Source organism: Dendrobates tinctorius, unplaced genomic scaffold, assembly GCF_039654945.1.
Source record: "Dendrobates tinctorius isolate UK_male_01 unplaced genomic scaffold, ASM3965494v1 ptg000045l, whole genome shotgun sequence".
NCBI lineage: Eukaryota > Metazoa > Chordata > Amphibia > Anura > Dendrobatidae > Dendrobates > Dendrobates tinctorius.
This window is the reverse complement of record NW_027361713.1, coordinates 16886726-16912443: the sequence shown is the minus strand read 5'-3', so window position 1 is coordinate 16912443 and position 25718 is coordinate 16886726. Positions and strand designations below refer to the sequence as shown.

General features: G+C 48.8%; 1 protein-coding gene across 5 annotated transcripts in view; it reads left to right on the top strand.

Moving 5' to 3' along the window:
- The window catches only part of SPDEF (SAM pointed domain containing ETS transcription factor), an 851726-nt gene that overhangs the window by 454877 nt on the left and 371131 nt on the right, over positions 1-25718 (top strand). For all 5 annotated transcript variants that reach the window (XM_073575627.1, XM_073575625.1, XM_073575628.1 and 2 more), the window contains exons 3-4: positions 10806-11003; positions 11105-11152. In XM_073575627.1, the coding sequence (XP_073431728.1) occupies positions 10806-11003; positions 11105-11152 (246 nt within the window). The remainder of the gene's footprint in view (positions 1-10805; positions 11004-11104; positions 11153-25718) is intronic.

Genomic DNA, 25718 nt, shown 5'->3' with positions numbered 1-25718 from the left:
AGGACCTTTAACGTTGGCTTAAGGGAGCGTACTGGTCGTAAGTCTTGGCCTGTTTATGAAGCTGGCTCTGTTTCCCACTCTTCATAATGGGCAGTATCGAGTTGTATTTGCTCTGTTTCGACACTGGGGAACAGTGCAGAGTCATTTTCAGCCATTTTGATTTAAGGTGTGCTGTCTCTTTAAGAAACTGAACATTTGAACTTGGGGCTGGAAATGGCAGTGCAACTTAGTTAAGACGTCCTGACAAGATTCCCAAGGTGTTTTTGGAGAATTGTGGGGTTTTGCAGTCCGACAATCTGCAGCTATGTGGTAAAATATACAGAGTCTCTATGCACAATGCAGTGTGAGGTGACGCTGCAGGAGATTTCTTAGCAGAGCAGGGCTACAGTATGTGAGCAGGCAGATGGGTTGGGATATAAGGGTGATTTTTTGCTGGGCTTCAAGGCAATCTTTTGACTGTTCTGTCCCCACATGAGGCGAATGGAGGTTAGGCGTCGATTTTACCCCACTGCACAGAGGGAATCTCAAGCCATGTCCCCTGCAGTCTCCCAGTCCTCTGCAGCTGCAGAGATTCCTGCTCAGCAGAGACGTCGGTCCAGGCATCTTGCCCAGGCTGACGCTAGGCATTTGGCTGCTCATTCTGGCTCTGCTATAACTCCATGCTTGAGTAAGCAGCAAGTAGACGCTTCTGGGACTAAGTCCTGTCTTTTGCTTACTGAGTATGCCTGTGGGAATACCTCTCATTGGAGGTCGGAGGTCACATGCGCAGGTCCCGTTCCTGCTTGGATAGATCCACTACTGTGAAGGTCCCGGAAGGACTCCACTATGAAAGAGTCGCATGGCCGCTCGGCCAATGCGCTAGTATAGACTCTCCTGCTTAAGGTGTGTATGATGATGGATGCATGTATCTGGTGACTGACTCATTTGAAACCCCTACCCTTGGTTATGCCTGTTGTTAAGGTCTTGTGGAGTCAGCGCCTGTCAGTGGCTAGGCTTTATGCCACAGTGCTTCCAGGTCAGCACCTCACTTAGCGCCATATTGTGCCATACAGTACAAGGCACATAAGTACCGCATCTACTGCGGCGCCGAGTGCTGTGAGACTAGACTTTACACCAGCGCTCATTTCGCTGAGCTCTGTGAGCTTAAAGGCTTCAGCATTTATATTCAGCGGTAGTGCGGCTTTGTGAGGCAACAGAGTCCGCCTCGTACACACCGGGTGATGTTAACCCGCGTGCGTTCCCTTATTATACCACCATATAGTGTCTGCCATTACCGAGCAGCAGTTACCATCTCTGCATGGTGGACCCCGGGCTGCGAACGCACCTAAATACCTTCTATATTATTTGGTGCATTCCGCCAGCCCCTAACAGTATACTAGCGCCAGGGTCTGGCTTGTAATGGCGGACGACCAACGACTGCATAGGTACATCCAGCAGCTGGAGGGCAGGTTGGCAGCTATAGAACGTTCAATGTCAGCTGTGGATGTAACTTCGGCCGCTGTTCAGGCAGTCACAGAGGCTGTCTTCCGTGTCTCCACTATCATGCCTGTCCTGACTTTGTCCCGTCTGCCACTGCCCGAGAAGTTCTCTTGTGATAGTGCTTCTTGCAGGGGTTTCGTGAGCCAGTGTGGTATTCTGCTTGAGCTGCTGGCCACACGATTCCCCTCCGAGCGGGCCAAGGTGGGATTCATCATCTCCCTCCTGTCGGGCAGGGCCTTGGAGTGGCCACTCCTCTGGGGAGCGCGGTGATCCGGTGGTACAGAATGCCACGCAGTTCCTTGTCACTCTTAAGTAGGTCTTTCTGGGACCACGGGTCACACATGACACTGCACTCCAACTATTGGCATTAACTCAGGGCTCATCTTTGGTCAGCCAATATGCCATCCTCTTCAGGAATCTGGCCTCAGAGCTGGAGTGGCCAGATAAGGTTCCTATACCCATATTCTAGAGGGGCCTGGCTGATCACGTCAAAGACGCCCTGGCCACCAGGGAGGTCCCCGCTACTCTGGAGGAGCTCATTACTGTCTCCACCCGCATCAACTTCCGTTTCACAGAGCGAGGGTTGAAGCGCTCCCAGTCCAGTCGAAGGTTTAGGTTGGCGCCAACTTTCGCTAAACCCCTGGACCCCCCTGGTCAGGCGCTCGAGTCTCCAGAGCCAAGGAGGTGTCCCTCACGGGTTCCAAATCCTGGTCCATGCAAGCACTCATGGTCTGTTTCCGTTGTCGGCAACTTGTTCACCTTGCCAACAGTTGCCCACAGAGGTCGGGAAACAATCGCAACTAGTGGTTGTCGGAGGGGGCCTACTAGATACAGCAACAGTCTCCTCCAAGCTGTCACTTAAGGGGATGCTTGAATTCAACTCTTCCATTCTGGTCATGGAGGTTTGAGTGAACTCCAGGGCGGAAGGCAACTTCATGTCATCTGCCTTCGCCCAACTACACGCAATCCCCTTGGTCTTCACAGCTACTCACTATTAGAGTGGTGAACAGTGCGACACTACCCTCTCAGATTACTCATCAGACTGCTCCACTGAGGCTCTCACTGTCTACTTCCCATCAGGAGACGTTATCCCTCCTGGTAATGCCCGAAGGCATCAATCAGGTCCTCCTACGGGCTCCCTGGCTACGATTTTACTCTCCTCACATAGAGTGGTCCTCAGGGAGAATTCTTGGTTTAAGTAAGTCCTGTGAGGGTAGGTGTCTGAGGGACTGCATACAGGTTGCTACCACAGAGGTTCCCGCAGATCTCTCCTCACTTCCCAAGCACTATTGACAGTATGCAGACGTTTTCTCCAAGAAAGTGGCGGAGAGTCTTCCGCCGCACCACCCTTACGACTGTCCTATTGACCTCTTGCCCGTTGCTGAGCCTCCTCGGGACCATGTCTATCCCCTTTCTCTCCCGGAGACAGAGGCCATGTCTCAGTATATCAGGGAGAATCTGGTAAGAGGGTTCATTAGGAAGTCGGTGTCAACAGCGGAAGCAGGATTCTTCTTTGTCCAAAAGAAGAATGGAGAATTACATCCCTGCATTGATTACAGGGGTCTTAACGCCATCACCATTAAGAATAAGTATCCCCTGCCCCTGATATTGGAACTGTTTGATAGGTTATGGGTAGCGAGGGTTTTCTCCAAACTGGATCTGCGGGGTGCTTATAACCTGATACGCATACGTGAGGGAGACGGATGGAAGACTGCCGTTAACACCAGGGATGGCCATTACGAGTACCTAGTCATGCTCTTTGGGCTCTGTAATGCCCCAGCCGTATTCCAAGACTTTGTAAACGATATCTTTCGAGATATGCTCTCCACATCTGTGGTGGTCTATCTGGATGATATTCTCATCTTCTCACCAGATATTGACTCCCACCGGAGAGAAGTTTGCAAGGTCTTTGATCGCTTGCGGGCCAACTCCCTCTACGCAAAGTTGGAGAAGTGCCTGTTTGAGCAGGAGTCCCTGCCTTTCCTTGGCTGTATTATCTCTGCCCATGGTTTGGCTATGGATCCTGCCAAACTGCAGGTGGTAATGGACTGGCAGGAACACGACTCCCTCAAAGCGGTGCAGTGCTTTCTGGGGTTCGTGAACTACTACCGTCAGTTCATTCCCCACTTCTCCACCTTGGTGGCTCCCTTGGTAGCCCTCACCAAGAAGGGAGCAAATCTCAAGGAGTGGTCGGATCAGGTCTCCAAGGCCTTCTTCTCCATAAAATCCCACTTTGCTAGCGCTCTCATCCTACACCGTCCCGATGTGGATAAGCCCTTCATCCTGGAGGTGGATGCCTCCTCCGTCAGTGCCGGAGCGGTCCTCTTCCAGAAGGATGCTCAGGGTCGGAAGCAGCCTTGCTTCTTCTTCTCCAAGACCTTTTCACCGGCAGAGATGAACTATTCCATTGGGGACAGGGAGTTGCTAGCAATGAAGTTGGCCTTCTCGGAGTGGAGACATCTCCTGGAGGGGGCTCGGCTTCCCTTCCAGGTATTCACGGACCACAAAAACTTGGTTTACCTACAGATTACCCAGCGGTTAAATTCACGCCAGGCCAGATGGTCCCTATTCTTCTCCCAGTTTCATTTCACCCTTCATTTTCTTTCCGGGCAAAAGAACATTCGAGCCGATGCCCTTTTTCACTCTGTGGTGTCATCAGAGGAGGAGAAGGTGGAGCCTCAACGATTGTCCCCTCTGAGAGTCTGAGGACCCTGGATCTGATCGCCCTTGAGTCGGTACCTCCGGGCAAGACTTTTGTACCTGCCCGTCTGAAACCGGAGGTTCTCTCTTGGGCTCACGCGTCCAGGGTGGGTGGACACTTTGGGACAAAGCGGACATCTGAGCTCCTGGCGAGAACTTACTGGTGGCCGCATATGGCCCATGACGTCGGAGATTATATTCGGGCGTGCGTCTCCTGCTCCAAGAATAGGCCTCCTCAGCAGTGACCCGCTGAGTTACTTTATCCCCTGCCAGTGGCGGACAGGCACTGCGAGATGGTCGGTGGCAGCACAGTTATTTGGGTCATCACCGACCATTTCACTAAAATCGTGCACCTGGTGCCTCTCTCTCGGCTACCTTCTGCACGGGGCCTGGCAGCACTGTTCATCAAGCACGTCTTCCGCCTACACGGAATGCAGGACAAAATTGTCAGTGACCGGGGTCCCCAGTTCGCGTCTCGGTTTTGGAGAGAGCTCTGTCGCCTGCTCAGCATTGAGCTGAATCTCTCCTCGGCCTATCATCCCGAGATGAGCGGGTTGGTAGAGAGGGCCAACCAGACCCTGGTCAGATACCTACAACATTTTGTCTCAGCCAGACAGGATGACTGGGCATCCTTGTTGCCATGGGCGGAGTTCGCTTTGAACAATGCTGTGGCCGACTCCACCTGTCAGACCCCATTTCTCCTTAACTACGGCCAGCATCCGCGCGTCCCTGTGCCCATGCCAGTATCGTACACCGACTCTAGGGTGGCAGACTGGGCGGTGGAGGCACGTGATATTTGGGACCGCACTCAGGATGCCATCCGGGCCTCCAAGGAGAGAATGAGGGTCTTCGCTGATACACTCCGGTGTCCTGCTCCGACCTTTGCCCCTGGCGACTTAGTGTGGCTCTCCGCCCATAACATCAGGCTGCGGGTCGAGTCCACTAAGTTCGCGCCTCGCTAGATAGGTCCCTTCAAAGTCCTCGAACAGATTAACCCTGTGGTCTACCGGCTGGCCCTTCCTCCACGCCTGGGTATCACCGACACCTTCCACATTTCCCTCCTTAAGCCCATTCACATGTCCCGGTTTTCCGAGTCATCTGCCAGGACATCAAGCTTGTCCCCAGATGAGTTTGAGGTAGAGGCCATTGTGGGGTGCCAGGTGGTACGAGGCAAAAAGTATTATCTGGTGGACTGGAAGGGTCATGGCCCAGAGGATTGAACCTGTGGAAAACTTCCACGCTCCTCTGCTCATTGCGGCCTTTGAGCGCAGCGAGGCTCAGGGGGGGCCCTAGGAGGGGGGTAATGTTAGGCATCAAATTTCCCCCTCTGCACAGAAGGAATCTCAAGCGATGTCTTCTGCGGTCTCCCATTCCTCTGGAGCCGCAGAGATTCCTGCTCAGCAAAGAGGTCGGTCCAGGCGTCTTGCCCAGGCTGATGCTAGGCATCTGGTTGCTCGTTCTGGCTCTGCTATAACTCCATGCTTGAGTCAGCAGCAAGTAGATGCTTCTGGGACTAAGTCCTGTATTTTGCTTACTGAGCATGCTCATGGGTTGACCTCTCATTGGAGATCGGAGGTCACATGCGCAGGTCCCGTTCCTGCTCGGATAGATCCACTACTGGGAAGGTCCTGGAAGGACGCCACTATAAAAGAGTCACATGGCCACTCAGCCATGCGCTAGTATAGACTCTTATGCTTAAGGTGTGTATGATGATGGATGCATGTATCTGGTGATTCATTTGAAACCCCTACCCTTGGCTGTGCCTGTTGTTAAGGTCTTGTGGTTAGAGTCAGCGCCTGTCAGTGGCTTGGCTTTATGCCACAGTGCTTCCAGGTCAGCACCTCACTTAGCACCATATTGTGCCATACAGCACAAGGCACATAAGTACCGCATCTACTGTGGCGCCGAGTGCTGGTGAGTCTAGAGGGACTCCGACCCTGTGTCTTGGGGCAGAGTCCGGTGACTTTACACCAGCGCTCATTTCGCCGAGCTCTGTGAGCTTAACAGGCTTCAGAATTTATATTCAGCGGTAGTGCGGCTCTGTGACGCAACAGAGTCCGCCTCGTACACACCAGGTGACGTTAACCCGTGTGCGTTCACTTATTATACCGCCATATAGTGTCTGCCATTACCGAGCAGCAGTTACCATCTCTGCACGGTTAACCCCGGGCTGCGAACGCACCTAAATGCCTTCTATATTACTTGGTGCATTTCGCCAGCCCCTAACAATGGAGGTGTAGCTGATCGGGGCTGTGAGAGATTCCTAACTTCCGTTTCCTCAATGCAGGCAGACAGGACCAATATAATGCTCAGCGTCTGGAGAGATGATGCACACCAGGGATTGTCCAGACTTGTTTAATTAGAAATCTGGACATACAGCGTATGATTGGCAATACAATAAGTTCTCCAGAAATGCAGAGTGTTAACAGCAAAGTGTGAGCAACGAAGTATGGTCAAAAGACTGATGCCTTTCACAGCTCGGTACAAGCATGTCTCTCCCAGGAGAAAGTGAGACTGACAATGGCTGGAAGGAGGAAGAGGAGAGCTGAACTTTGATTCGGAAGTGGAAGGCATGCACGAGGATTAATTAGTTGCAGGCTGCCATACTCCTCTTTGGTCAGACCTCATCTGGAATATTGTGTCCAGTTTTGGGCACCACATTTTAAAAAAGACATCAACAAACTGGAGCAAGTTCAGAAAAGAGCGACCAGAATGGTGACCGGTCTGCAAACCCTGTCTTATGAGGAAAGGTTGCAGGATTTGGGAATGTTTAGTTTGCAAAAGAGAAGACTGAGAGGAGACTTAATAGCTGTCTACAAATATCTAAAGGGCTGTCACATTGTAGAAGGATCAACTTTATTCTCATTTGCACAAGGAAAGACTAGAAGCAATGGGATGAAACTGAATGGGAGGAGACACAGATTAGATATTAGAAAAAACTTTTTGACAGTTAGAGTGATCAATGAGTGGAACAGGCTGCCACGAGAAGTGGTGAGTTCTCCTTCAATGGAAGTCTTCAAACAGAGGCTGGACAGACATCTGACTGGGATGATTTAGCGAATCCTGCTTTGAGCAGGGGGTTGGACCAGATGGCCCAGGAGGTCCCTTCCAACTCTACGATTCTATGATTCTATACAGAAAAAAGACCAGCAGGTGGCAGCAGAGCAAATGCAAGACAATTATACAAAGAATGGAAATAATAATCTATAGAAACCATAAAAGCATAACTTAAATGGAACAGCACATATGGGATGTTGGCTGGATATGGTGAGGCTATGGGCTTGCATGCTGGACATGGGGAGGCTATGGGCTTGCATGCTGGACATGGGGAGGCTATGGGCTCTCATGCTGGACGAGAGGAAGCTATAGACTTCTCATTCTGTACATTGGGAGTCTATGGGGTTCCCATGCTGGGCATTGTGAGGTTATGGGGTCTCCTGCTGGACATAGGGAAGCTATGGGGTCACAAGCTGATCTTGGGGAGGCTATGTGGGGACTCTTACACTATATAGGGGCTGTGTGGGGGCTCTTACAATGTGTAGAAGGGGCTGTGAGTGCGCTCAAATGGTATATAGGAGGATGTCAGCATACTTAATTCTGCTCAATATTAAGTGATACAATTAATATGAAATAATTATAATAAATTAATATTAATATTGAGCAAAATTAATTTCAGCCTATTGGTTCAGCCCTCCACAACAGTCACAGTCTCTCATGTGGCCACTTGGGAAAATGAATTGCCCACCCCTGTTCTCTGGAATGCTTTTTTTAGCCGTTTCCATGGCGTAAACTATCTGAAAAGAAAATATCCACACAGCCACTTTTTCCTCAATTTCCTGTCCAAAAAGAATACATGTGCATGAGAAGCCTTTTGAGTTAACAGCAACTTTCTACTCCAAAACCTGTAAAAAAAAAACCCTCTTTGTGCACATAGCTAATGGTTAGGCCAATGGCTAGGTCTTGGCCCTTGCTGATGCATTGACAGAATTCTTCTGGACCTGTCAATCCTAAAAGCTCCTGACTTGAGTGAAAGGCCTGGGGATTGTTGCATAACTGATGCCGTGAGTAGCAGAGGTATACCATGGCAGAGGTAGCAAGGTAATTATAAGGTTTTCTTAGTTCTTATATATTACATTGTTTATGCTCTGGGGCCTGGAGAGACCCTGGGGCATAACAAGGGACATTAAATTCTTGGAGATTTAAGTTTTTCATGAATCGAATTTCTCGGGAAAATACACAAGAACAGGTGAATTAGTTTTTCCTGATCAGCTCACATCTCGTTCCAATCCTATTTCAGCCTATAACTATTGATTCTAAATTCTGACGAAAATACTGACAATTGAAAATTGCCTTGGATATGTGTATTAATTTTTTTTAAAAAACAATTAGATGTATAATAGGATTTATTTAAAAGGTATAAGGGAGGGACAGGACTCTAGTCGTGACCTGAGATACTGTAACATCGATGTCCAGTCCTTCCCCTACAGAAAACTGTATTTTTCTCTTCAGCATACCTGCATCTCCACATCCAGACTCCCCTGGGTACTTCCCAGGCGACGACGGTCCCTCCTACAGGTGGCCCCCAGTAACGGAGACACAGTCCAGGTTAACTTGAACACTCTCTTTATTTAATACTTCACACATTACATCCACAGGAAGCACACTGTGATATTCACTTGGTTCCTTATCTTTCCCTTTCTGGCTGGCACTTCTGTGCAGTACACACCTGGACAGAACCGTCCTAGACTGCTCCCCAGTTCCTTCCTGACCTGACCTCGCCATGATGACAATCACTTCTGCCTGTTTCGCCCCAGACTCGACATCATCAGTCACCAGGTTTGGTTGCCTCTGGTAAAGCATTCGGCCTGTCTTTACCAAGCTCGTAAAAGCTCCAACTTCCTTAATTTCCTCAGTCCAACCAACTCCTGCCCTAAATGCATCCACCCAGGTGATCAGTCGCCACATCTTTCCTTTCCTGTACTGGCCCACTGCTATGACACACAGTGGCCATGGGTAACGTAGGCTGCAGCACTTTAACGTTACATGGCTGCCGAGCTGTCCGGGCCTATAGCCAATGTGGACACTAGGGCACCCTGGCCCCATCTGACTTAACTTCCTAGAATCTTCTCTCTCACTATCCAGCAGCCCCTCCTACAATTTACCCTCTATAAACATCCTATCAGCTATACCTATAAGTCTCACTAGTATGCCCCATCTAGTGGCCCACAATAGAACTACACTTACACTATCTACTTAAATGTCCTCCTCTAATGTTCCCAAAAGGATGCACTGACGTACCCTAAACTGTACATAAATATCAATATGCATCACATAACATTATATACCTCATAACACCAAGAAATACAGTCTCCAAAGCATGGTAACACACATATAAATGTGGCAGTACCAATAAGGTGAGCGGTAATACATCTTCCTATGTAGCAGTACCGCAAGCATTCAACATATATATTATCAACATTAGCAATATGTAAACATTAACAGATCAAAGGCAATTATAGGAAGGGAAGCAAGGAGGTAATTCTATCTCACCCCCTTACAAGGGAACCTGTCACCTCTTTGCCATGACTGGCTCGGAAGTTATGGCAATCGAGTATCAAATCCCAAGCATGTGCACTGCCCATCTGCTCCCTGGACAGGAGCACTGAGTCTGGGTGTACAGCCTCAGCTTCATGTCAGATGCGCGCTTGCGTCAGAGTGCAGAGTGGAGGTGGACACAGTGACGCGCATAGCATGCGCGCTCACACATCATGTAGACACTAACTCAGAGCGGCTCCAGTACATCTGACATGAAGCTGGGGCTGTACTCCAGGAGTCATTGCACATGCCCAGGGAGAGGATGGGCAGTTGTGCATGCGTGGGATTTGATACGTGTTACCGTGACTTCGAGCCAGTCACGGCAATCAAATGCAATGCTGTGGGTATGCCTAATTACAAAAGTACACTGAATGATCTGTGACTGAAAAGATAAAGTCACTACCCATATGACTGAAAGAAGAGGTACGGGAGGTAAACCCCTAATGATATAAGGTGTTTTGTAAACTTATTACTTGGACATTTTACTTGACAAAAATATGTTAGTGATGTAGATTGCATCACTAATAGCACATTGGGACCAGATTAATAGCCCAAAATGAGGTGATAGGTTCCCTTTAATATAGAACAGTTGAAAAATGTCTGCAATATCTGAATGAAACTTTATACTGTGCCTGCATAATAGTAATTGTGCATTTGATGTGTTATGGAGTTTTTATGTTTAATTTATATTAAGTTCCATAAATTGTACCAAAAAACTCATAGTATACTACATGCCTCAATCGTGCTGTTGTAATCGTGCTGTGTGCATTCAGTTCTCTCACTGACTGGAAAAATAACAATATTAAGCATATATCATTGACACTGTAGAAATGTTTCGTGTAGTGCAAAAAATGTAAATACGAATACAATTTACAAATTTCTGCAGCATGATCTAGGGACTGTCAGCACAGAATGACTTTTAATCCTACAGCATGTGCACAATTAACACATTGGCCTGGCTATACTCAAATTGATTGCAATATACATGAATTTAGATCTGCACAGCCTAAGCACTTTTCTCTTTAAATTAGATCCAATGGAATGGTCTTCAGCTAATGTTCAGAAGTGGATACTATGGACAGAGCACCAGTATAGACTTCCGCAAGTAGGTCGTAGCTTCCAAGACTTGACAGGAAGAGACTTATGTGCATTAAGTGAAGATGGCTTTAGAGACAGGTCCCCATTGTGTGGAGATGTCTTGTATGCTCATTTGGACATTTGGAAGTCAGGTAATATTTCTGAAACAAACTAATGGAAGTTGAATGTGATTTTGGATATCTTTGTAGCTTATTTTCTTTTTTTTTTCTAAATATTTTGTTTGTCTCTGCAGCAGCCTGGATGAAAGAGAAAACAGGAACTGGGAACATGAGATATTGTGGTAAGAAAGACTTGGTCTTTACCCTGTGAGGGGTTCACTCACTCAGCTGCTTCCCAAGGTAGACACAGGAACACTACTTGTGGTAAAACACCTGCTGGTTTATTGTGGAGCAGCATAAACCACTGCAGGGTTCAGCATAGTAAACAGATCCTTTCTGACATAACGGGAAAACAAAAAGATAACGTATAACAAAGTCCATATGTCTGAGGGGTTTGCCCTCTCAGACCCTTGAGGCTGTGTACCCACGTAAGCATTTTTTTCGCATTTTTTAAGTGTTTTTATCGGCAAAAACGCTTACAAGAAGCATCCCATTCAATTTAATGAATTCCGCACTTTTGTGCACATTGATGCGTTTTTTCCGCGAAAAAAACGCAATGCGGTAAGAACCACAGCATGCTCATTAATTTTGCTGAACAATCCGCATTTCTAACTATATTCTATGAGACTGGGGATGGTCCGGAAAAAAAACGCATAACAAACGCGCAAAAAATGCACAAAAACGTGCAGGAAAAAATGCGCGTTTCCTGGGAAGGAGTCCGGTTTTTAGTCAGGAATTTTCTGCATACATGGGTACATAGCCTAAGTGTCTTCCGCTCCACCTGGAGCCACAGCTTTTGAGTCTTTCCTCTCCAAAAATAACACACAGACTGCCTCTCAAGGCCAGCCATTTAAATCCAGACTATGTGACTGATCACATGACTGTGATGTCACACAGGTCCTGTTAGCACATGGCTGTCACATATCTCTCTTCATATACAGTTCCATTGACCTTCTCATAACCCTCACTGAGTTTTGCCACAAAGTAGGATACCCTTACAATCCCTGATATAAAATATATCCCGACACATTACCTAATTTCAAAGATGCACCATAAATGTTTTCACTTTTCAAAGCCTTATTTGAATCTATAGTGTTGTAAGACTTACCTTATACAATAGAAATGTAATTCACCTAACTCAGAGGGACTTGTCCCAGTCTACACAGTAAAGCTAATGTGAGAAATAGAGATGGGTGAACCCGAAAAGAAAAGCTCTGTGTCCGTACTGAACACCTACTGTTCAGGTAAGGACACCGAACACAGACATCACCAGGAAGTCCGTGTTACTGTTCGGATTTGACCCCCGAACACTGGGTGTTTGTCATGCTGTCATGTGTATAATAGTGCAGAAAAAACTGCTTCTGATAGGCGGGAAAGTCATTACTGCCGGTCAGACAGCTGTGGTTCCCATGCGGTTAAAAGACAGCATGAGCGCGCAGTTCTGATCGGAGGTATAAAGTTTACCTCCATTCATTGCTGTGTAAGACTCAGACACGTGTGTAAGACTCAAAGGTCCAGAGGAAAATGTCTGCAAGCCTTCTTGTCCGGGAAAACTAAGGGGGCTGTTCTAATCAGAACATGCTGCTTATAAAGAAATGCTCATTCTTCCAGGAACAGGATAAATAGGCAACTAATTACATCTAATGGTTATAACTGGTACAACATTATGAAAATTACTTGCTGCTCATAAATGGGCAGATCACTCCCCGCTTGGCATGAACAGATGCCACCATTTGGTTCTTTTGGGGTAAATAACAAGTTCAGTAACTGGCCTGAGGAACAGTATATTCTCCCCAAGTTTGCACACTCTGACCTCTACTTTGCGCACTTTCCCGCCCTTGCTGGGAAGAGGCTTCGTGACTAGGCCGAGTGGCCACTCGTTTCGATGCGACTGACTATCTTTGACAAGTACAACATCGCCAGGTTGGATTTTTGGGTGGTCTTTCTTTTCTACAACATGAAGTATTGTAACCTTGGCTCTTTCCAGGTTGGGAGCAGTAAATGCACGCTTGCAGCGATGTCAACCTTTACAAGGTCTCTGGATTGCAGGTAGTGCTGACTTGTAGGACTGGTCTACATGAAGTAGACAAGCGATGGCTCGAACAATTGACTTCCAGGTTGAGAACCTGCTGAATTGATGAGATTCAAAGTGCTGACTTGAAATCACTGTATGTAGAGCAGACACTTGAGGACTGAGCTCTTTGTCGGTATCTGGATCCATTAGTTCCAATGTATCAGGCCTGTTGATGTCGGGCATCGAATAGTTCAAAGAGGCAGGGCCTGTGAACCATGTGGTGTCATTAAGATGACTTAGTGCAATGGATCTGGTCGCATGGTCTGCAGGATTGTGGTGAGTAGGTACATAGTGCCACTGATTAGGGCAGGTGGATCTTTTTATCTTCAGTACCCGGGCAATGACGTAGACATAGAAGCGTCACGTCTTGCTGCAGATGTATCCTAGTACCACCTTACTATCGGTGTAGAACTCTGCATCTTTGAGCTCCAGATTCATCCCATCTGAGATAAGTTCAGCCAGCTCATCTGTGTGGATGGCAGCACAGAGTTCCAGTCTGGGGATCGTGCGTTCGCTGAGCGGCACCAATTTTGTCTGTCTCATAACGAACCCAATATGGCATTGTTAGTTCACATCTATATAGTTTTGAGGTACGCTACTGCTGCAATAGTTTTGACTGATGCGTCACAGAAGATGCAAAGTCTTTGTGTTTTGACTTCTGTGGATGGTCTTTGTAACGGGGTCTTCTGTGCTGTAATACCTCTTACATTACCACCCTGTGTTTCAGGAGGTCCACGCTGCTTTTCCTCACTTCTGGATGAAGGACGCTGGCTTGAAAGGCTTTGTAACATGGGAACATATAAAAGATCACTGCTTCTCCACGTATTTCCAGTGTGACAACATTTTACTCACCGGTCTCAGAATATATATACATACAGAGGACAGGACAATCAATATGTGGTGGGCCAGTAGATAACAGGCTCCAATTAAGATGCCAGATGTACATTACAATAGCCGCAGGTGGCCGGCGACCCCCGATCATTTACCGTGGGATTTACAAAGGTGGGGGAAGGTTAGAAGTGGGATATCTCGTTTACCTCTGCCCAGGGGTCGCAGCCGGTCGGTTGCTGCATTAGGGGTATGCATCTCACATTGCACCTATCATACATGCATCTCCTATTCGGGGTGCTGGGGGGGTTCTGTAACAGTTGTTTCATGCGAAGGTCGGCCATGGCTTCAAGAGACTTCCACCACCCACAGGTCAGCTTTTTCTGACGGAAGTGGATCATCCCAATCAAACGTGTCTTGGGTGAGGTCTCTTAGCATCATTTTTCCTTGGATGGTTAAGGCACACCTATTAGAGGTGCCAAATCTGGCGCTTGGCCCGGCTCTTCCCACTTGCCCTGTAGCAGTGGCAAGTGGGGTTCATATTTGTGGGCTTGATATCACTTTTGTATTGTCAAGTGACATCAATCCCACGGATTACTATAAGACACCTATCCATTACTAATCCTATAGTTATATGGTAAATAAAGGCAAACCCAGAATAGTCTTTTATTTAATATAAAACAAAACATTTTTACTTTTTTATTTAAAAATAACACAGTTATACTCACCTAACACCGAAATCCACTGAGTGCCTCATCTCTTGTAATAAAACTAAAATAAAAAACAACAATATCCCTCACCTGTCCGTTCTGTCCCACACCATAATCCATGTCTGGGGGATAAATAGTTTTCAACCTGGAGGGTGCCAAAATATGACTGCCCAGGCTTAGAACCACTGATGAATGAGCTGCTGTGAGCGCAACGGTGAGCAGCGTTTATGTCATCGAGGTTACTGTCCGTCACTCTGGCTAAGTTCCCAGCTGGGCTGAACTGTGGTGACCTCGTTGAGATCCCTGCCAGCATCATTAGAACGTCTCACTGTGCAGAGGTGAGTTCACTACAGTTCAAATTCATCACAGTGAAATTCTCCCAGTGAACTGCGGTGAATTTGCATCTGCACCATGAGACTTTCTCACGGTGCTAGCAGGGATCTCACCAAGGTGACTGCAGGTCACCAGCAAGCACTGGATGTTCGTGTCCCTCATTCAAGTAAATGGGGTCCAGGTTCGGGTCTGGGACTGTTCTCGTACCTGAACCCAAACTTTTTGTAAAGCCGGGATCACACATGTGAGAAACTCGGACGAATCTCGCATCTTAATACCTGGCACTGCCGCCGGCACTAAGGAGAGGAGCATGCGGCTACATAGAAATGCATGCAGCCGCACGCTCCGCTCCCAAGTGCTGGCAGCAGTGCCGGGTATTAAGATGCGAGCCTCATCCGAGTTTCTCGCATGTCTGACCCCAGCCTAACTGTTCGGCTCATCTCGAGCATCCAGATATCCGCCCATCTCTAATGAGAAACAGAACATAGGAAATGCCAACTTACTGTGCTTGCTGCAGAGGCTGGAGTGAAAACAAACATTTTAACAATTTTAGAAGGATAGTTGTAGGTAGGTGAGCCGACTGGGGGGTGGTCCACTTACCACCACGAACAGACTGAGACAGAGACTGAAGTGTGTCCAACAGGTCCTCTTTATTGGCCGTCCTCTCGACGACCCGCAGAACCACACAGCAGCTGCTCGACTCCGTACATAGGCCCGGATACCTTTCACTTCCTTCTGTCTTCCTGTATGTCATCCTTCGCAGCTCTTTCACTGTGGCTGCCCTAGGCCTACCACCACAGCACTTCACCCGTACGAGTCCGTCCGTCTTGTGGTACCCCTGGCTCTCTCTGTCTGCGGCCTCTCCCATCAGGGCCACCCCCCTGACTGTCTCTGTAGTCAGTCCCTTCCAGAGCTCCTTCTCTGTCCACTTCTCCCTTTGGTCGTCTCCTCTCCTGAGCTCCTCTCCTTGGACTGACCACTTCTAGAACTCTCTGTCATCCTTTCATCCCCCTCCTTGGGAATTTCCCCTAGAGCTCCTGTAACCCCGCCCCCCCTTGATTTTGCAGTTTCGTAGCCATAAGCTGATGTTAAGCCCTACTCTCACTGCTCCCTGCTCCCATCTTGTGGCCAAACTGCAGTACTACACCTTCCTTTATTTCTGCTGTCCTTGGTCTCCCTCTAGTGGCAAAACCCAGTGCTTCACCACCCTGCTCCTCTGTCTAGCTGTCTCCCACCTTCATATACAGCAGTCCATGTCCAGCATATTGTACATTAACCCTTTCTGCTGCAGACAGGTCCATAGGTCGGTCCACTTCCCCTACATAGTCATGTAACAACTGTCCATATAAAAGTAGGATGATAGAGACTTAATTAATTAATTCTCTAATTATAAAGTGAAGGCCGGAGCAAGAGCCGGGTCCTCCCCACCACCCAGGCGTGGGTGGAGGCCGGTGTGACAATGGGGTGGTGAGGATAGGGAATATTGATTAGGGGGTGGTTTTGTGGGTGCCGTTTTTAAGCCTGGGTTTGGGGGTGGGACTTACCATTTCCCGCTCTCCCTGGTAGAAATCGGTCCCGCCCGCACGCCCTTTATTTTCCCTTTGTTTTTTGGGTTTACTGTATCGGGTCATGGTGGCTTTTGGCGGTTGGGGGGAGTCCTTGGTGTTGGTTTAAAAATTGGTACAGGGATCCATAGGCTGCCTATTGTGACTGGTTTACTGGCCAGTGTGATTTAATAGCTTATACATACATGTCCATACATGGTAGCAAACAAATAATAAAACAAAAAAATCATTTTTTTTTTCATCCAAACTTTGATAATAAAAACCTGATTAAAATAAAAATTAATTTTCTTATGATACAGTCAACCTAATTAGACTGTGCATAAATAAGTAAAGTTTCCCCTACTAACAAAATATTAGACTTGTTAAATATTCCCCTCTTGTTACTGAATAAAAGTATGATCTATGTTTAATTCCTTAATTCCTGGACTATTTTCTGTGTTTTCCTTTTTCCTCTACTTCTTCCAAGAGCTATAAATTTTCTATTTTTCTGCTGAGGACTTGCCACAAATTCACCACTCTTTGTGTGCTAGAAATGCAGAGGATGACAGCTTAGCAGCCCTATCGATTTCAGAGGCCTACTGGGCTGTAACTTTTGTGACTAGGATGGCTCGAATGTCCAATCAAGGGCTGGGGTGTTTCGGACTATCCCCATGCAAATTAAGGATTGTGCAGCAGGCCAATAAATCTGAACCTGATGAGTTTCCTCCAGGCCTCACCCTTTCTGAATGATTACCTGGCTATTTAACTAATTGGCAATGATCAGACCATTACCAGTCATAGCTTCGCTCGGTGGTGTGTGTTCCTTGTGCTCTGTGTTTTGTTTCTCTGATCTCTGTTGCATGACCTCAGACATTGCCTTTGACTATTCTTTTGTCTTTGCCCCTTTACCTGTGATGTACTCTTACCTCTGTTGACTAAAGCCCCCGTCACACATAGCGACGCACCAGCGATCCCGACAACGATATGACCTTGTCAGGATCAGTGTGTCGCTACATGATCGCTGGTGAGCTGCCAAACAGGCAGATCTCACTAGCAATCAGGACCAGCGACGACGCGGGTAACAAGCGCGCGCGTCACTTAGTTACACACTGTGTACCTGAGATACCAGTGTGCTGGCGCTGGGAACTGGTATCCAAGGTAAACAATGGGTTTGCTGTTTACCTTGGATACCAGCTCCCAGTGCCAGCACTCTGGTAACTAAGGTACACAGCGGGTAACTAAGCGACGCGCGCACTTAGTTACCCGCGGTTTACCTTGGATGCCAGCTCCAGCTCGCTGATCGATGGTCTCCCGCTGCCACGTGCAGCGATGCGTGCTGGCCAGTGGGAGACCAACGATCAAAAAAATGTCCAGGCCATTCGAGGACGATCAGCGATACCCGGCGGAGAGGGGGCGGTCGCTGATACATGTCACACACAGCGATATCGCTAGTGAGATGGCTGTTGCGTCACAAAACTTGTGACTCAGCAGCGATCTTGCTAGCGATCTCGCTGTGTGTGACGGGGGCTTTACCTTGGACTTTGCTTTAACTTTTCAATTGTCTTTGCTGCTTTGATCTCTGTTGCCTGACCTCAGACTTTGCATATAAGTATTTGTTTGTCTTTGCCCTTTACCTTTGATGTAAACTCTTGATATTTGACCATGGACTCTTTGGCTTCCCTGTCTCATGGCTTGTCCATGAGAAGTGACTCAGTGTCACATTATGACTGGCCATGTACATTTTTGTTCTCCCATTTGTTCACTTTCTGATCAGGTGGCGAATCAGACTCAAATGATTCAGGACCTGGCTAAAGAGCACCAGAGCCTTGAATCATTACTGTGCCAGTTGCAGAGTCAGGTTTCTATCTTGATCAAAGTTACCTACTGCTCATGTCTGCCAGCAGGAACTGCAATGTTGGTGCCCTCAGTTGTGCAGTTGGTTTCTCCCATGCCTGTAGAAGTCCTTCCTGATAAATTTGTGATGCCTTCTTTGACAGTTTATGGTGAACCTGCCAGAATCCAGGTCACTGAGGATAAGAGTATGAACCTTACACAGGAAATCTGCACCAAAATCTGACAATGGTCCTCTGAGGTTCAGTATAACTATGCAACCCCCGGGTGTTAATTCCATAGGGTCCTTTCCAAAGATGCTCTGCCTCTTCAGGCTCCCTCTTGTTTTCTGGTGGAGGCCATGACCCAGGACATAGAGATGTGGGTCACCCTCCCAGGGCTGTGGGATACTCGGTACCGGGCCGGTATCAGTGGGATGTGTCACAGCAGCGGTGACCCGGACCGTGGCCCTGGGCGCCCAAGTAATAGGAAGATGTGAATGGTGGAATGTAGTTAGATGAATAGTTCGTGACGCCACCTGTGGTGTTTGGCAATGGAGGTGTTAAGCCGACGCTGCATGCAGATCCTCCGGGACAGATGGTGTGGTGCAGCAATGATGGTATAGCCCTCAACAGGCAGGGCTGTTGTCCCAGGGCAATGTAGATGTGGAGACACTTAGATGGTGTAGTGTCCGGCACAGGGGATGTAGCAGTGCCAGGCGGACGGATGCAGGAAGTAATGGAGGACACCAGGGCATGTAGTTCCAAAGCTTTACTCACAGTCTGTAGTGCCCGCTTCTGTGCCGTGTCCTCCGGGTCAGGGACTCAGTCAACCTCCAGGCAAGATGGAAAGCTCCCTTCCACACTCTGCCAACTTATGTGCCTTTCCTGAACATCTCCTCTATAGCGCCTTTAAGTGTGAAGATCTCCAGTACCGTGGTACTCTGGAGTTCCTCCTGACAGATGTTCCCAAGAACTCTACTTTCATGGTGTAACGTCCGTCTGCGGTTCTGGGCTGCAGCCAGGCAACACCCCGAGAAACACTGATACCCTTTACCCCTATACAGGGATCTGGATTTACAACAGAGCCCAGGAGGTACTGTCTGAATAGGAGCAGCGGCCAGAGCAGGACGGTCGTCAGAGTGAAGTACAAAAACGGCAAGCAATAGCAGAGTCAATTTCAGGCCAAGGTCAGAGTCAAAAACCAGGAGGGCAGCAGAGGTACAGAATCGTTAGGAAGTAGCAAAGTCAGAAAATCCAGGCCAAGGTCACAAACCAGGAGAGTAGCAGAAGTACAGAATCGTCAGGCAAAAGAGGGGTCAGAAATCCAGGCTGAGGTCAGAGTCAAACAGAAATCAATCACTAAGTAACACACAGGGGAACCAAGAATATATCCGGCGGCTTGCAAGACCAGTCCCAAGGTATTTGAGGGATCAGGTCATCCCTCACAGGTTCCTGGACTGGTGATGTCATTAGGGCCGCCCCCAGGACCAGGCCAGATGGAGTTGCAGTAACCCCCTGATGACTGACAGAGGGGCGGAGCCTGTGCCCACCAGATGCCTGCGCAGGAGCCACTTCTCTGTCACCACCATAACTCACGGGCGGACCACGGCGCCTCCCAGTGGCCGAGGCAGGAACAGCTGTCCCCGAGTCTGACAGTGAAGTGGCGGTCTGGCGCCTCCTAGTGGCCGTGACCGGAACAGCAGGCCTCGAATCCAACGGTGACGTGACAGACCGGCGCCTCCTAGTGGCTAAAGCTGGGACCATAGGCCCTGAGTCTGACGGCGACATAATAGAACCACGGCGCCTCCCAGTGGCCGAGGCAGGAACAGCCGTCCCCGAGTCTGACGGCGAAGTGGCGGCCCGGCGCCTCCTAGTGGCTGCGACCGGAACAGCAGGCCCCAAATCTGTCGGAGACGTGACAGTACCCCCCCTTCCAAGAGGGGCCTCCGGACCCTCAAAACCTGGTTTGTCAGGGTGAAGGAGGTGAAACCTTCTAATTAGTGCTTTTGCATGGATGTCCCGCGCAGGGACCCAGGACCTCTCCTCCGGGCCGTAGCCCCTCCAGTGTACCAGATACTGTACGGACCCTCTTACAAGGTGGGAGTCAAGGACACCCTGGACTTCATACTCCAAGGACCCTCCGACCGAAACGGGAGGAGGAGGGGACGGGACAGGGTGAATTGGGGAGCGGTACAACTTGAGGAGAGACTTGTGGAAGACATTGGGTAATTTGAAAGACTGAGGGAGTTTTAAACGGAAGGCCACCGGGTTAATCACCTCTATAATCTCGTATGGACCAATAAATCTGGGACCCAGTTTGGCAGACGGTACTTTAAGCTTGATGTTTTTGGTGGAGAGCCAAACTTTGTCTCCAACTCCCAGGTGCGGTCCTTTGGATCGCCGTTTGTTCGCTGCTGAGGTCTGTCTAACCCGGGCCCCTTTCAAGTTAGAGTTTACCTCAGACCAAATGGTTTTTAAATGATGTATATTTTTCTCTACCCCAGGAAGCTCCGACATTCTGGCCGAGAATGAGCCAAAGCGCGGATGCAGCCCGTGGTTGCAGAAAAAGGGGGTAGACTTAATGGAGTCCTGATACTGATTGTTTAGGGCAAACTCAGCTAGTGGCAGATGTTCTGCCCAATCGGACTGGTGTTCTGAGATGTAGCAACGAAGGTATTGCTCCAGAGCCTGGTTGACACGTTCGGTTTGCCCATTGGTTTCAGGGTGGTAAGCCGAGGAAAAAGATAGCTCAATACCAATGCGTTTACAGAACGCCCTCCAGAACTTTGACACGAATTGGGTACCCCTGTCAGACACAATATTGACCGGGGCACCGTGTAAACGCACCACATGTACAATAAACAGTTTACTCAACGTTTCCGAGTTAGGTAACCCCGACAGGGGGACAAAATGACATTGTTTACTGAACCTGTCCACCACCACCCAGATACACGTCTTTCCATCTGAGGATGGTAGGTCCGTAATGAAGTCCATGGAGATGTGGGTCCATGGACTCTCGGGGATGGGCAAGGACTGGAGCCAGCCGGCAGGGCGAGTATGGGAGGACTTGGCGCGGGCACAGACCTCACATGCTAAGACATAATCTTTGCAGTCCTTAACCACCGTCGGCCACCAAAAATTCCTAGTTATCAATCTGGCGGTATTATTGAGACCAGGATGGCCTGCTAAGACAGAGTCATGTGATTCTCTAAGCACTTGTAGGCGAAACGCAGGCGGAACGAACAATTTGTTGGGTGGCGTAGTGTCAGGGGCTTGTTCTGGGGATTTACGGATCTCCTCCAGAAGGTCCAATGACACTGCGGACACAATGATCCCAGTGGCCAATATCGGAACTGGTTCACAGTCCTCGGCTTGTGAGGGGCAGAAACTGCGAGAGAGGGCATCGGCCCTCCCATTTTTTGTACCAGGGCGGAAGGTGATTATAAAATTAAACCTAGAGAAAAACAATGCCCACCTTGCTTGTCTAGGATTTAACCTTTTTGCTGATTCTAGGTATGTCAGGTTCTTATGATCGGTAATTACCGTGATCTTGTGTTTGGCGCCCTCGAGGAAGTGACGCCATTCCTCGAAGGCCCATTTAATTGCCAATAGTTCCCGATTCCCAATATCATAGTTTTTCTCCGTGGGAGAGAATTTGCGGGAAAAAAACGCACATGGACGAAGCTGAGTGAGGGATGTAGTGCCTTGTGATAGCACTGCTCCCACTCCGACTTCAGAGGCATCCACCTCCACAATAAATGGACGGTCCAGATCCGGCTGAACCAAAACTGGGTTGGCCACAAAACTCTCTTTTAACGTAGAAAACGCCTGAATTGCCTCAGGATTCCAGTTGGCCACGTCCGCCCCTTTTCGGGTCAGATCCGTGAGTGGCTTGGCAATCTCTGAGAAACCTCTAATAAACTTGCGGTAATAATTAGCGAACCCCAAAAATCGCTGCAGCGCTTTCAGCGATTTTGGTTGCACCCAAGCCTTAATAGGCTGGACCTTGGCAGGATCCATGCGGAAGCCTTTACCTGAAACCATGTATCCTAAAAACTGTACCTCCTCAGCAAAAAAGACACATTTCTCCAGTTTAGCAAACAAGGAGTGTTCACGTAGTCTTTGTAGCACAGAACAGACGTGTTGAGAGTGTGTCACAGGGTCAGCAGAGTAAATCAGAATGTCATCTAAATACACCACAACATACACCCCACAAATGTCTCTAAAAATATCATTAACAAAGTGCTGAAATACGGCAGGTGCGTTGCTGAGTCCGAATGGCATAACCAGGTACTCAAAATGGCCAAGGGGTGTATTGAAGGCCGTTTTCCACTCATCTCCCTTTCTTATGCGGACGAGATTATATGCCCCCCGGAGGTCAAGTTTAGTAAACCAACGGGCTCCTGTTAGCTGATTAAAAAGATCAGGGATGAGTGGAAGCGGATACTGGTTTTTTATAGTGATTGCATTCAACTCCCGATAATCAATGCAGGGTCTGAGACCACCATCTTTCTTCTCCACAAAGAAGAACCCGGCCCCAACTGGAGAAATGGACGGTCTGATAAACCCTTTTCTTAGGCTATCTGCAATATAGTCATTCATGGCCTGACGCTCTGGGCCAGAGAGATTAAATATTCTTCCCTTAGGGAGACGGACATCCGGAATCAGATCAATAGGGCAATCATACTCTCTGTGAGGGGGTAGCTTTTCAGATTCTACAATAGAAAAGACATCCTCAAAATCTCTGAAAGCAAATGGTATGTGGGGGGTTTTAACCTTAACTTGGTTTACTGCCAAGGATATGCAATTTTTCTGACACTGTGGGCTCCAGCGTACAACGTCACCCAAGTGCCAGTCGATGACAGGATTGTGCTGGCGTAGCCATGGCATACCCATAATAACTGCAGAGGTTAAATTGTCCATCACAAAAAATGACACCAGCTCAGTGTGTAAGGCTCCCACAGACATAGCAACCTTGGCAGTAACAAACTTAACCCCCTCCTGAATAATGGACGTGCCATTAATAGCCGTGGTTTTAATAGGGGCATTAAGTTTTAGTAGAGCTACACCCAGATTCCTAGCAGTCAAGGAATCCATAAAATTTCCTTCAGAGCCACTATCCACATACGCATTTAAACACAGCGATTTCTGACCACATGAAACTGAAATGGGTAATAAAACTTTAGCCGCATCTGCGGGCAATACCTGAGCCCCTGGGCAACCATAGCCAGAGTAGTTGACCAGAGGTCGACGTGCCAGGAGCATGGATCTCTGAGGTGCAGCTCTCTCCCTGAAGACTCCAGACTGCCACATAGTTGTCCAAGAAAATGAGAGAGATCTTCCAGGCTGTGCACTGAAACAGGTGTTCAGGCTAAAAATCAGCTCAGTCAGAAGAAGAAAAAAAAAAAGTTCAGGGAGACTGCTTTTGTATATGTTGGGTATATACACAAAAAGCAGTTAATTTTAGGGCCGGATATAATGTAACGTCCGTCTGCGGTTCTGGGCTGCAGCCAGGCAACACCCCGAGAAACACTGATACCCTTTACCCCTATACAGGGATCTGGATTTACAACAGAGCCCAGGAGGTACTGTCTGAATAGGAGCAGCGGCCAGAGCAGGACGGTCGTCAGAGTGAAGTACAAAAACGGCAAGCAATAGCAGAGTCAATTTCAGGCCAAGGTCAGAGTCAAAAACCAGGAGGGCAGCAGAGGTACAGAATCGTTAGGAAGTAGCAAAGTCAGAATATCCAGGCCAAGGTCACAAACCAGGAGAGTAGCAGAAGTACAGAATCGTCAGGCAAAAGAGGGGTCAGAAATCCAGGCTGAGGTCAGAGTCAAACAGAAATCAATCACTAAGTAACACACAGGGGAACCAAGACTATATCCGGCGGCTTGCAAGACCAGTCCCAAGGTATTTGAGGGATCAGGTCATCCCTCACAGGTTCCTGGACTGGTGATGTCATTAGGGCTGCCCCCAGGACCAGGCCAGATGGAGTTGCAGTAACCCCCTGATGACTGACAGAGGGGCGGAGCCTGTGCCCACCAGATGCCTGCGCAGGAGCCACTTCTCTGTCACCACCATAACTCACGGGCGGACCACGGCACCTCCCAGTGGCCGAGGCAGGAACAGCTGTCCCCGAGTCTGACAGTGAAGTGGCGGTCTGGCGCCTCCTAGTGGCCGTGACCGGAACAGCAGGCCTCGAATCCAACGGTGACGTGACAGACCGGCGCCTCCTAGTGGCTAAAGCTAGGACCATAGGCCCTGAGTCTGACGGCGACGTAATAGAACCACGGCGCCTCCCAGGGGCCGAGGCAGGAACAGCCGTCCCCGAGTCTGACGGCGAAGTGGCGGCCCGGCGCCTCCTAGTGGCTGCGACCGGAACAGCAGGCCCCAAATCTGTCGGAGACGTGACACATGGCAGACAGCTGTAGCCTGCTTCGGGGACTCTCTACTCCTAAGTCCCAGCTCTCTATCCGTATTGCTGTTGTGCCCTCAAGTCTTAGATGGGAGTAGTGCATTTACAGCCCACTACTCCACCGGTGTCTGCTGCAGAACCATTAGTGTTCATACAACCTCGGGGACCGGGCCCCGGCCTTGTGCTTAGAACTTCTAGGCAGGGTTCTTCCTCTAACCCACGTCCTCTGTGCTCCCTTTTACTCCTATGTTCCGTACTTGTCCTTTCCCTTCTATGGAAGCTCAGGCTTCAGGTCAACGTCCTTCTCCTTCTTTCCTTTCCTTTCCGTGCCAGCTGGCTCAGGTCACTGAGGCAGCTACAGCACTCCTTCCTCCATCCCTTCTTCCAGGGATCCCCACTCCTCCTGAGTGGCTTCCTTCCTCACTGACCTCCTGTCAGACTGACCGACTGACCTGTAATTCTAAACCATCCAGCTCTTTTATATGTTCTCAACTCCACCCACCTCCCAGCCCGTCTAGTGTTCCAAGCAGGGAACCACCAAAGGTGCTCTGCTTCTCTCTAAGCAAGGAGTCGCAATGTGGTTGTGCTGAACTACTTTATTGTGTGGGGTGCGAGTGTTGGAGCGTGGTCAGGAGCCTCCAACTTACCTGGATGGTGGGGCACCACACCTTAGGAGAAGGTGCAGTACTTCTGTGGCGACTGAGTCTCAGGAGCGCCACAGATGGACTGCAGAATTTGTGAGAGACATGGTGGGCAGTGAGGTGCCTTTTATTTTCCCCCTGAGCATGTCTGTTTAGCAAAAGTGGTGTACATAGAAGTTGTAGCTGCCAGTTCTCATGCTGTGGAGAGAAGTTGGCGCAATCTTGGACTCTGCCTCTATTGTGGTTCATGCTGGACACTTTGTAAGTGATTGTCCAATTTGCTCACAAGCAAGCAAGCCATCGGGATACGCCTTGGTCTGAGTGATTTTCGAGGGGTTAACTCAGACTTTCAGGTACCTTTTTTCTCCTCT